Here is a 13899-nt window from a genome sequence, read left to right as displayed (position 1 = left end):
GGGGGTTATTTTTGCAATCCAGAATGATCCTGGAATAGTGAGCAGTTCTTATAGACAAAAGTAGGAACTGATAATGTTTTGTGTGTTCGAGCTAGATCTGGTGGCGAATGGCTAAACTATCTGTCCACCACATCCTTTCAAGTCCATGCCGTTTTGACTTGAGGGAGTAATGAGGGCTGTACCAGGAGGAACGGCAGGCGTGGGAGAGAGTAATCTTTTTAATAGGAACTAGGGCATCAAAGGTGGTGGTGGTGAGGGTGTGGTTGAGCAGATCAGTGACTGCAGAAATGTCATTGTTAAAAGAGGGACAAAAGTTGGACAGTTTTGAGTTGATAAGTGCAGTTGTAAGAGAGCTTGGAAAGAGTTTTTTTCCAGGAGCAGATGCAGAAGGAAGTAGGTTTGGATTGGGGAAGGGGGATGTGGGTCGAGAGCGATACAAGGAAATAGTCAGAGATGGCTTTATCTTTAATTGACATGGTCAATAAAACTAGTGAACACAAAATGTATGTTTGCATTGTTTTCTCTCAATGACAATAAAATTAAAATAAATGGTTTTGGTACATTTATACGTACAAACACTTGAACAAAGTGAAGACCGAGAGTATTTGCTTTTTGTTGCTGCCATCTGATGGACGGATTCTTTCAGCACACCAGAATGGTTAGTATCCACAATATATACATGTAATTTTATCCACTAGTGATAGATTTTCTGTCCATCAACTATGAACAGGTAAAAATCTCGCCCAAGAAATCACAACAAGACTAAGCACAACCTGACCGTAAAAATATTTGTTTTCCATGTTAACAAATATATAGAACAGATGCCCATCTAAAGTAATTAATGCATTAAGAAATTTAACATTTTAGCACTTTAAAAAAGGAGCTATAAGAATATCTGGCTAGGAATAGAATTGAAGACTGCAAGGATAAGTATAACCAGAGATCATCAAATGCTGTGTGATATACATGCTACCCGAGATACTAGAGACCTGGAAGCATTGGTCATGATAAGGAACTGGACAAGGATGAATAATGTACTGTTCAATAGATGTTCTGGACTTCTGCATGATTTACAAAAGGTATGCTTGGCAGAACAAATCCTTCTCCAATTCTTCCTCAAATTTTAGAGGGGGAATTCCTAGAGCATAGTGCCGAGACAAATGTAGTGACGACCGCCAATAGTTGAACAAGGGATGGGGAGGGGGTGGGGGATACACAAGAGATGAGTGTCAGAGGAACTTTGGTAGGGCCAGAGCAGATAACAGAGATAGGGAGAGTAGAGATTTAAACATGAGGATGAGAATTTTAAATTGGAGGTGTTGGAGCACCAGCAGCCAATGTAGGTTATCAAGGACAGGCATGATGGGTGACTAGTTGGTGCAAGATAGGATACTGGCTGCAGAGTTTTGAATGAGCTGAAGTCTATAGAACATAGCAAATGGAAATCAGGCAAGGAGAGCATTGGAGTAGTCAAGTCTGCAGATCACAAAGGCATGGGTGATGATTTCAGTTACACATAAGTGGAGGCAGGTGTCGAGGGAGTAATGTTAGAGGTATAAGTAGGTAGTCATTGAGAGGGAGAGGATATGGGGTCGGAAGCTTAGTCAAATAGGATGCCAAGATTACAAAATCTGGTTCAACCCGAGACAGTTGCCAAGTAGGGGGGATGGAATCGATGGTGAGGGTATGTAGTTTGTGGCTGGGGGCCGAAGATGATGGCTTAGATCTTAACATACAAGTGGAGGAAACTGCAGCTCATCAGAATGTCTAACAAGCAATCTGACAACACAGGGACAGTGAAGGCATTGGAACAAGTGGTTGAGAGGTAGAGCTGGGTGGTGTTAACATATATGTGGAAGCATACAGTGGGCAGCCTTGGGGGAGGTTTGGCTTGGTGGGCAAGAGGAAAGAGGATGCAGCAGGCACAGCTGAACAGCTGATCGTGATCTTAGTGACAAACAAGCTCCCTGCACTTCTTGTTGGAAGTGAAGGTAGAAGAGGCAGGGGAAAGGGAGATTAATGATTTTGCAAGATCATATTTAGCATTTGGAATTTATCCCACACTTCCTGACAAAAAGATGATAAAACACACCTTTACATTTTAATATACAATGCTCTTATGTGCTGGTATCATGTTATGTTATTATGTCTACAGTCTCTCGCCACCATGTACAGTACAGTATTTTACAAGGAAAATTACTTTTCTAAGTAAATGTGTTCTAATGAAGCACGCGGACACTTATGGGCAGAGAGTAGAGTGGAAAGAACAAAAATACGTGTTCCAAAAATTATAGAATTGCAAAAGTGCCATATCACTGTAACTGCAATATTTTGCTAGATATTTACTCACTGTTTAGTGAGTTCATCTGAAGCACTGATGAGGACTCCAAATGCTGTACGTCTGTACCTGTGAAAGAATCAGATTGAAGAAGTCAAGTGTAGCAATATGTAACAAGAGACAGGTAATGTACGTATAAGGTTATAATAAGACATTCTCCCAGATGGCAATTTGCCACAAGTGGAACTGAACATCCCAAAAGTAGTTAAATAGCCAATCTACTAAACAAGGTTGCATGTCTGGTCTTATCGGAGAAGTGGAACAGCTTGAATGTTGTCAGCTAGAGCTAATGCTGTGACACGACACTTAAATCAAGCTTGTGCCTGTAACAATTTAGACTCATCAAATAATAATATCTACCTATGTACTTTATGAACTCCCCAATGCATAACTTTACAACTATGTTGTCATAGTTGTGTTAATATAGTATTGGTTAATGCAGCTGTGTCTGTTTTACCTTATTTATTCTTGGAATCCCTAGTTACCCTGAAGGCAATGGGATTCAATCAGTGTACAACTAGAATCAGAGGCTAGATTGGGTAGGGATAGTAGGTTCCCTTCCATGAAAGATGTTAAGACAACAATCGAGTAGCTTTCGTGGTTATTTTATTGATACCAGCCCACAAATGACCAGATGCATGGAGTTCAATTTCACAACCTGCCATGAACTCATAACCTCTTGGGTTGCTAGTCCAGTATCGTAACCACTAGGCTACCACAACCATATCGTCTTTAATTGTTAATTATCTGAGTCGTCAATCATCTCAATAAGTAAAAGATTCCATCGCCACAGTGATTGGTTTGGTTTGTGCAACTGTCAATATACTTTGGATTCAGTAATATACGGCAGTTCAAAGATGAGCTAAACTTTAGGAATCTTAACAACCTTCGACATGAATGGTAAATCTTTGATCCAATTTTTTGATAGGTTTGCCTCAACAAATCACTCCACTTCACAAGTAGCTAACTGTATATGAAGCATTTTGACATCACGAAGCAGCCTTAAAACAAGAGTTTTTAAAAAATAAATACAAGGGGGCTGGATTTTGATCAAAGATTGCTCAAGACAGCCATTCTCCTTTAGTTCGATTTTTCAATATTTCATTTGAGTAACAAAATAGAACTAGTCCCCATTTTCTGAGGAACTCAGTATCAGGTGTCGTCAGCCTGTTGACCCACAAATATCATATTCAACAACAATTATTTTTATTTATATAGCGCCTTTAACATAGCAAAACGTCCCAATGCGCTTCACAGCACTGTTACAAAACAAAACAGATAAATTTGACACCGAGCCACAAAAGAAGAAATTAAAGCAGATCACTAAAAGCTTGGATAAAGAGGTAGGTTTTAAGGAGCGTCTTAAAAGGAGGAAAGAGAGGTAGAGGGGCGGAGAGGTTTAGGGAGGGAGTTCCAGAGCTTGGGCCCAAACAGCTGAAGGTACGGCCACCGATGGTTGAGTAGTTGTAATGAGGGATGTTCGAGAGGGCAAAATTTGAGGAACGCAGACATCTTGTGGGGTTGCGACGCAGAAAAAGATTAGAGATAGGGAGGGACAAGGCTATGGAGTGATTTGTAAACAAGGATGAGAATTTTGAAATCGAGGCGTTGTTTAACTGGGAGCCAATGTAGGTCAGGAAGCACAGGGGTGATGGGTGATTGTGACTTAGGACACGGTCTGCCGAGTTTTGGATGGCCTCAAATTTACATGGTGTAGAATGTGGGAGGCCAGCCAGGGGTGAGTTGGAGTAGTCAAGTCGAGAGGTAACAAAGGAATGAATGAGGGTTTCAGCAGCAGAAGAGTTGAGGCAGGGGCTGAGGCGGGCAATGTTACTGAGGTGGAAAAAGGCGGTTTTAGTTATGCTGTGATGTGGTGGCTGGAAACTCACTTCAGGGTCAAATATGACACCTAGTTCATGAACAGTCTTGTTCACCCTTAGATTGATGCTAGGGAGAGGGATGGAGTCAATTGTTAGGGCACGCAGTTTGGGCAGGGACCAAAGATAATGGCTTCGGTCTTCCCAATATTTAATTGGGAGAAAATTTCTGCTCATCCAGTACTGGATGTCGGACAAACAATCTGACAATTCAGATGTTAAGCATAGGTCGAGAGAAGTGGTGGAGAGGTGGAGAGCTGGGTGTCGTCAGCGTACATGTGGAAACTGACTCCGTGTTTTCGGATGATATTGCCAAGGGGCAGCACATGGATGAGAAATAGGAGGTGGCCAAGGATAGATCCTTGGGGGACACCAGAGGTAACGATGAGAGAGTGGGAAGAGAAGCCATTGTAGGAGATTTTCTGGCTACGATTAGATAAAGAATGGAACCAGGCGAGTGCATTCCCACCCAGCTGGACAATGGAGAGGCATTGGAGGAGGATGGAGTGGTCAACTGTGTCAAAGGCTGCAGAAAAGTCCAGAAGGACGAGGAGGGATAGTTTACCTTTGTCACACTCACAAAGGATGTAATTTGTGACTTTGATGAGAGCTGTTTCGGTACCGTGGCAGGGAAGAAAACCATATTGAAGGGATTCAAACACTGAATTTAGGAAAAGATGGTCACGGATTTGGGAGGGACAACATGTTCAAGTACTTTGGACAGGAAAGGGAGGTTGGAGATGGGGCAATATAGCTCGCAAGCAAAGTGGGGTCAAGGGTTCTTTTTTTTTTTTAAAAAAGAGCGGGAAGCAGTGCCTGATGAGAGAATGGTTAACAATGTAGGCTAACATGGGAGCCAAAAATGGAAGTTGGGTGGTCAGCAGTTTAGTGGGAATAAGGTCAAGGGAGCAAGAAATGGGTCTCATGGACAAGATAAGCTTGGAGAGATCAAGAGGGGAAATCAATGAGGAACTAGAGAAAGATGCGAGTTTAGGGCTAGGGCAGGTGGGAGCCTCAGATGACGTTTGACCCTGTGGGCTAGGTGAAGGAAGGGAACTCGCAGAGGCATCTCATCGGATGGTCTCAATCTTTGAAACAAAGTCGTCCATGAGCTCCTCACACTTGTTGTTGGAGGGGAGTGTGGTGGAGACATGGGAGAGGGGTTTAAGGAGACGGTTAACAGTAGAGAAAATTAGCCGGGGGTTATTTTTGCATTCCAGAATTCTCCTGGAATAGTGAGCAGTTTTTGTAGACAAGAGTAGGACCCGATAATGTTTTGTGTGTTTGAGTCAAATCCAGCGGTGAATGGTTAAACCAGTTGTCTGCCACATCCGTTCAAGTCTGCAGTATGAATTCGGTTATGAATGACACATTCTATATGGGTAGCACAATTATTTTCAATGTGATTTAACACTTCATTTCAATTTTTTTGGAGTTAGAAAATGTTCTAGCATCAGATATGATTGACAGCTTCCGAGTTATTTTAAGATTAGGGATTCACCATGACTGTGGGTAGAAACCCATTATCCTAATACTTTGTGATACATTTGGTCGATGCTATTTTCACATTTTTTTCTACCTTTTAATGATTTGAGTTTTCAGAAGAAGTGACGTTAAAGAATGAAAAGTTAATGAACTTTTATGGTCACCAGATGAAAAAATTGCAGCATTAGGGAATAGAATTTTTTTCCCGCATTTTGGATTCTGTTGCTCCTATTCAATATTCTTGGGTCTGTTAAAGCAGAATAAGATAAGAGTGTAAAGCTCCCTTCACTCTGCCTAAACATTGTGCCTAAGCCTTAAACTCAGAACAACATCTCCCAGCACGCCAATAGAAAAATTCCTTTCAACAACCACACCAGTCACCCATAAGTTTTCCCTCCAAGTTCTAAGTTATCGATTGTCCTTTTTTTAAAAAAAAGTGAATTTGAATGTATTTTATATTGCTAAAATTATATCGTTTGTCAGCCTTCGTCCTGCTCTCTGCAAGGTGAAAATCAAAACTAAAATCAATTTTATTACCTCAGTAATGAGCCTCCCTGTCCTATGCATCTGATCTCGCTGCATAACTGTCCCTATGATGGGCCCTTAATTAAATGTTCACCAAGAGCTACGATTTAGCCAAAGTTGAAGGTCAATGTTAAAATGTTTCCCTTCCCATCACACTTTGCTTGATCCATAATTTCCTCACATTCTTACCCCCCAGTTTGTATCGGCCACCATAGTTTGAACTTCCGTGCATCCAGGTGATGAGACTGCAAAGAAAATCATTGCATACTGAAGCAGAAAACGAAGTATGAAGAAACACTAATCATTTAATGCTATATTTCCACCACAATGTGCATCAGCATTGATCTTCCAAAGCAAATCACATGCGGGTATTACACCCCCACCCTCCCATCTCCTGTTCAAGTTTGGCTAGACTGATTGTCACTATATTTACTGTCACACAGGATCCAGCCACTAATGGTTCTGTGGAGCCAGTTTTGGAGTCCCCCAACTCTTGTCACCATTTTGTAAAAATAAAAATATTGCTTACCAACTATGGACAAATTACTGTTTTTTTTTTTAATTGTTCATTTGATAATCAGAAGCAGATTATAAATTCAGGAAGAAAGCCTCACCTTGGGGTGTACAGCAGAATACAGTGGAGGTGGATAACAATAGTTGGTCTGAAACACTATCAAATACCGGGGACAAAGCAGTGCTGAGGAGAAGGATGCTGGAACGGACTGCACACCAGGAAACGGAGGGGTAAGGTCGAACAGAGACATAGAAACATATAAAATAGGTGCAGGAGTAGGCCATTCGGCCCTTCGAACCTGCACCACTATTCGATAAGATCATGGCTGATCATTCCCTCAGTACCCCTTTCCTGCTTTCTCTCCATACCCCTTGATCCCCTTAGCCACAAGGGCCATATCTAACTCCCTCTTGAATATATCCAATGAACTGGCATCAACAACTCTCTGCGCAGGGAATTCCACAGGTTAACCACTCTGAGTGAAGAAGTTCCTCCTCATCTCAGTCTTAAATGGCCTACCCCTCATCCTAAGACTGTCCCCTGGTTCTGGACCTCCCCAACATCGGGAACAATCTACCCGCAGCGAACCTGTCCCGTCCCGTCAGAATCTTGTATGTTTCTATGAGATCCCCGCTCATCCTTCTAAACTCCAACGTATAAAGGCCCAGTTGATCCAGTCTCTCCTCATATGTCAGTCCAGCCATCTCGGGAATCAGTTTGGTGAACCTTCGCTGCACTCCCTCAATAGCAAGAATGCCTTCCTCAGATTAGGAGACCAAAACTAAACACAATATTCCAGTTGAGGCCTCACTAAGGCCCTGTACAATTGCAGTAAGACCTCCCTGCTCCTATACTCAAATCCCCTAGCTATGAAGGCCAACATACCATTTGCCGCCTTTACCACCTGCTGTACCTGTATGCCAACTTTCAATGACTGATGAACCATGACACCCAAGTCTCATTGCACCTCCCCTTTTCCTAATCTGCCACCATTCAGATAATATTCTGTCTTCGCGTTTTTGTTTCCAAAGTGGATAACCTCACATTTATCCACATTATACTGCATCTGCCATGCATTTGCCCACTCACTTAACCTGTCCAAGTCCCCCTCACAGCTCACACCGCCACCCAATCTGCAAACTTGGAGATATTACACTCAATTCCTTCATCCAAATCATTGATGTATATTGTAAAGAGCTGGGGTCCAAGCACTAAGCCCTGCGGCACCCCATTAGTCATTGCCTGCCATTCTGAAAAGGACCCGTTTATCCCGACTCTCTGCTTCCTGTCTGCCAACCAGTTCTCTATCCACATCAGTATATTACCCCCAATACCATGTGCTTTGATTTTGCACACTAATCTCTTGTGTGGAACCTTGTCAAAAGCCTTTTGAAAGTCCAAATACACATCCACTGGTTCTCCCATGTCCACTCTACTAGTTACATCCTCAAAAGATTCCAGAAGATTTGTCAAGCATGATTTCCCCTTCATAAATCTATGCTGACTTGGACCGATCCTGTCACTGCTTTCCAAATGCGCTGCTATTTCATCCTTAATAATTGATTCCAACATTTTCCCCACCACTGATGTCAGGCTAACCGGTCTATAATTACCCACTTTCTCTCTCCCTTTTTAAAAAGTGGTGTTACATTAGCTACCCTCCAGTCCATAGGAACTGATCCAGAGTCGATAGACTGTTGGAGATAGACATCAGAATTGGAGGTCCGATCATTTTATGGATTAAAAGAGCAAGTGGGAAAACAGCAAAGTGCATAAAAAAAATTACTGAACTGCATCAAGCTGGCTAATGCAGGATTACAAGAAACCAGGAATTGGTCTCCAGACCCTGATCATAGAGCCACCCAGTGCCCAGAACATGGAACTGCAGTACCATCAGCTGTCACATTAAAGGGAAAATCCTATTATTTCTAAACATAATGAATAAATAAATACATAAAATACATAAATAAAATAAAAATATATAAGTAAATAAATAAAAATATAAAGTAAATAAGTTTTAAAAATAAACCTATATAAACTGCAAATATAACGCCCCTATTTAAAAAAAGGAGGCAGACAAAAAGCAGGAAACTAGATACCAGTTAGCCTAACATCTGTGGTTGGGAAAATGTGGAGTCCATTATTAAAGAAGCATTAGCAAGACATTCGAAAAGCAAAATTTGGTCAGGCAGAGTCAGCATAGATTTATGAAGGGGAAGGCATGTTTGACAAATTTGCTGGAATTCTTTGAGGATGTAACGAACAGGGTGGATAAAGGGGAACTAATGGATGTGGTGTATTTGGACTTCTGGAAGGCATTTGACAAGGTGCCACGTAAAAGGTTACTGCACAAGATAAAAGTTAACGGGGTTGGGGATAATATATTAGCATGGATAGAGATTGGCTAACTAACAGAGAACAGAGAGTCGGGATAAATGGTTCATTCTCAGGTTGGCAATCAGTAACTAGTGGTGTGCCGCAGGGATCAGTGCTGAGACCCCAACTATTTACAATCCATATTAACGACTTGGAAGAAGGGACTGAGTGTAATGTAGCCAAGTTTGCTGACGATACAAAGATGGGCGGAAAAGTAGTGTGAGGAGGACACAAAAAAATCTGCAAATGGACATAGACAGGCTAAGCGAGCGGGCAAAAATTTGGCAGATGGAGTATAATGTTGGAAAGTGTGAGGTCATGCACTTTGGCAGAAAAAAAATCAAAGAGCAGGTTATTATTTAAATGGAGAAAGATTGCAAAGTCCTGCAGTACAGTGGGACCTGGGGTACTTGTGCATGAAACACAAAGGATAGGATGCAGGTACTGCAAGTGATCAGGAAAGCCAATGTAATCTTGGCCTTTATCGCAAAGGGGTTGGAGTATAAAAGCAGAGAAGTCTTGCTACAGTTGTACAGGATATTGGTGAGGTCACACCTGGAATACTGTGTGCAGTTTTGGTTCCCATATTTACGAAAGGATACACTTGCTTTGGAGGCAGTTCAGAGAAGGTTCACAAGGTTGATTCCGGAGATGAGGGGGTTGTCTTATGAGGAAAGGTTGAGTAGGTTGGACGTCGACTCATTGGAATTTGATGAGGTGATCTTATCGAAACGTATAAGATTATGAGGGGGCTTGACAAAGTGGATGCAGTGAGAATGTTTCCACTGATAGGGGAGACATAGAAACATAGAAAATAGGTGGAGGAGGCCATTCGGCCCTTCGAGCCTGCACCACCATTCAATAAGATCATGGCTGATCATTCCCTCAGTACCCCTTTTATGCTTTCTCTCCATACCCCTTGATCCCCATAGCCGTAAGGGCCATATCTAACTCCCTCTTGAATATATCCAATGAACTGGTATCAACAACTCTCTGCGGCAGGGAATTCCACAGGTTAACAACTCTGAGTGAAGAAGTTTCTCCTCATCTTAGTCCTAAGTGGCCTACCCCTTATCCTAAGACTGTGTCCCCTGGTTCTGGACTTCCCCAACATCGGGAACATTCTAGCATCTAACCTGTCCCGTCCTGTCAGAATCTTATATGTTTCTATGAGATCCCCTCTCATCCTTCTAAATTCCAATGTATAAAGGCCCAGTTGATCCAGTCTCTCCTCATATGTCAGTCCAGCCATCCCGGGAATCAGTCTGGTGAACCTTCGCTGCATTCCCTCAATAGCAAGAACGTCCTTCCTCAGATTGGGAGACCAAAATTGAACACAATATTCCAGGTGCGACCTCACCCAGGCCCTGTCCAACTGCAGTAAGACCTCCCTGTTCCTATACTCAAATCCCCTAGCTATCAAGGCCAACATACCATTTGCCTTCTTCACCGCCTGCTGTACCTGTATGCCAACTTTCAATGATTGATGAACCATGACACCCAGGTCTCGTTGCACCATTCAGATAATATTCTGTCTTTGCGTTTTTGCCCCCAAAGTGGATAACCTCACATTTATCCACATTATACTACATCTGCCATGCATTTGCCCACTCACCTAACCTGTCCAAGTCACCCTGCAGCCTCTTAGCGTCCCCCTCACAGCTCACACCGCCACCCAGTTTAGTGTCATCTGCAAACTTGGGAGATATTACACTCAATTCCTTCATCTAAATCATCGATGTATATTGTAAAGAGCTGAGGTCCCAGCACTGAGCCCTGTGGCACTCCACTAGTCTCTGCCTGCCATTCTGAAAAGGACCCGTTTATCCCGACTCTCTGCTTCCTGTCTGCCAACCAGTTCTCTATCCACGTCAGTATATTACCCCCAATACCATGTGCTTTGATTTTGCACACTAATCTCTTGTGTGGGACCTTGTCAAAAGCCTTTTGAAAGTCCAAATACACATCCACTGGTTCTCCCATGTCCACTCTACTAGTTACATCCTCAAAAAATTCCAGAAGATTTGTCAAGCATGATTTCCTCTTCATAAATCTATGCTGAATTGGACCGATCCTGTCACTGCTTTCCAAATGCGCTGCTATTTCATCCTTAATAATTGATTCCAACATTTTCCCCACCACTGATGTCAGGTCTATAATTACCAGCTTTCTCTCTCCCTCCCTTTTTAAAAAGTTGTGTTACATTAGCTTCCCTCCAGTCCATAGGAACTGATCCAGAGTCGATAGACTGTTGGAAAATGATCACCAATGCATCCACTATTTCTAGGGCCACTTCGTTAAGTACTCTGGGATGCAGACTATCAGGCCCCAGGGATTTATCGGCCTTCAATCCCATCAATTTCCCAAACACAATTTCCTGCCTAATAAGGATATCCTTCAGTTCCTCCTTCTCATTAGACCCTCGGTCCCCGAGTACATTCGGAAAGTTATTTGTGTCTTCCTTCGTGAAGATAGAACCAAAGTATTTGTTCAATTGGTCTGCCATTTCTTTGTTCCCATTATAAATTCACCTGAATCTGACTGCAGGTTTGTCTTCAATAATCTTTTTCTCTTCACTTGTCTATAGAAGCTTTTGCAGTCAGTTTTTATGTTCCCTGCAAGCTTCTTCTCGTACTTTATTACCCCCCTCCTAATTAAACCCTTTGTCCTCCTTTGCTGAATTCTAAATTTCTCCCAGTCCTCAGGTTTGCTGCGTTTTCTGGACAATTTATATGCCTCTTCCTTGCATTTAACACTATCCTTAATTTCCCTTGTTAGCCACCTTCCCCGTTTTATTTTTACTCCAGACAGGGATGCCATGTGATCTTTAAATGTTTGCCATTGCCTATCCACCGTAAACCCTTTAACTATCATTTGCCAGTCTATTCTAGCCAATTCACGCCTCAAACCATCTACCTTTCCTTAAGTTCAGGACCCTAGTTTCTGAATTAACTGTGTCACTCTCCATCTTAATAAAGAATTCTACCATGTTATGGTCACGCTTCACCAAGGGGCCTCGCACAACAAGATTGCTAATTAGTCCTTTCTCATTACACATCACCCAGTCTAGGATGGCCAGTTCCCTGGTTGGTTCCTCGACATATTGGTCTAGAAAACCATCCCTAACACACTCCAGGAAATCCTCCTCCACTGCATTGCTACCAGTTTGGTTAGTCCAATCAATATGTAGATTAAAGTCACCCATGATAACTGCTGTATCTTTATTGCATGCATCTCTAATTTCTTGTTTGATGCTGTCCCCAACCTCACTACTACTGTTTGGTGGTCTGTACACAACTCCCACGAGCGTTTTCTGCCCCTTGGTATTCTGCAGCTCCACCCATACTGATTCCACATCATCCAAGCTAATGTCCTTTCTTACTATTGCATTAATTTCCTCTTTAACTAGCAATGCCACCCAGCCACCTTTTCCTTTCTGTCTATCCTTCCTAAATCTTGAATATCCCTGGATATTGAGTTCCTAGCCTTGGTCACCCTGGAGCCATGTCTCCGTGATGCCAATTACGTCATACCCGTTAACTGCTATCTGCGCAGTTAATTCGTCCACCTTATTCCGAATACTCCTCGCATTGAGGCACAAAGCCTTCAGGCTTGTCTTTCTAACACAGTTTGCCCTTTTAGAATTTTGTGGCCCTTTTTGCTTTTTGCCTTGGGTTTCTCTGCCCTACACTTTTACTTTTCTTCTTGCTATCTTTTGCTTCTGCCCCCATTCTACTTCCCTCTGTCTCCCTGCATAGGTTCCCATCCCCCTGCCATATTAGTTTAACTCCTCCCCAACAGCACTAGCAAACACTCCCCCTCGGACATTGGTTCCCGTCCTGCACAGGTGTAGACTGTCCGATTTGTACTGTTCCCACCTCCCCCAGAACAGGTTCCAATGTCCCAGGAATTTGAATCCCTCCCTTCTGCACCACTCCTCAAGCCACGTATTCATCTGAGCTATCCTGCAATTCCTACTCTGACTAGCACTGGGAGCAATCCTGAGATTACTACTTTTGAGGTCCTACTTTTTAAATTTAGCTCCTAGCTCCCTAAATTCGTCTTGTAGGACCTCATCCCATTTTTTACCTATATCGTTGGTACCTATACGCACCACGACAACTGGCTGTTCACCCTCCCTTTTCAGAATGCCCTGCACCCGCTCCAAGACATCCTTGACCCTTGCACCAGGGAGGCAACATACCATCCTGGAGTCTCGGTTGCAGCCGCAGAAACGTCTATCTATTCCCCTTACAATTGAATCCCCTATCACCATAGCTCTCCCACTCTTTTTTCTGCCCTCCTGTGCAGCAGAACCACCCACGATGCCATGAACTTGGCTGCTGCTGCCTTCCCCTGATGAATCACCCCCCCCAACAGTACCCAAAGCAGTGCATCTGTTTTGCAGGGGGATGACCGCAGTGGACCCCTGCACTACCTTCCTTGCACTGCTCTTCCTGTTGGTCACCCATTCCCTATCTGGCTGTGTACCCTTTACCTGCAGTAAGACCAACTCACTAAACGTGCTATTCACGTCATTCACAGCATCGTGGATGCTCCAGAGTAAATCCACCCGCAGCTCCGGTACCGCAAAGACTAGAACTAGAGAGCAAAATCTTAGAATAAAAGGCCGCCCATTTAAAACTGAGATGAGGAGCAATTTCTTCTCTCAAAGGGTTGTGGATCTGTGGAACTCACTGCCTCAGAGAGCTGTGGAAGCTGGGATATTGAATAAATTGAAGACAAAAATAGACAGTTTTTAAACGATAAGGGAATAAGGGGTT

At 42.9% G+C, this 13899-nt stretch overlaps 1 protein-coding gene and 1 long non-coding RNA gene across 2 annotated transcripts in view; one reads left to right on the top strand and one right to left on the bottom strand.

The window, feature by feature from the left end:
• LOC139232462 (nuclear receptor subfamily 6 group A member 1) overlaps positions 1-2401 on the bottom strand; it is a 352134-nt gene extending 349733 nt beyond the window's left edge. The window contains exon 1 of the mRNA XM_070862680.1: positions 2351-2401. Within this exon, the coding sequence (XP_070718781.1) occupies positions 2351-2366 (16 nt within the window). The 5' untranslated portion in view covers positions 2367-2401. The remainder of the gene's footprint in view (positions 1-2350) is intronic.
• LOC139232463 (uncharacterized) overlaps positions 1-13899 on the top strand; it is a 90700-nt gene that overhangs the window by 65458 nt on the left and 11343 nt on the right. The gene's annotated exons all lie outside the window — the stretch shown is intronic.

Source organism: Pristiophorus japonicus, chromosome 20, assembly GCF_044704955.1.
Source record: "Pristiophorus japonicus isolate sPriJap1 chromosome 20, sPriJap1.hap1, whole genome shotgun sequence".
NCBI lineage: Eukaryota > Metazoa > Chordata > Chondrichthyes > Pristiophoridae > Pristiophorus > Pristiophorus japonicus.
This window is presented reverse-complemented; position numbering and strand designations above follow the sequence as displayed.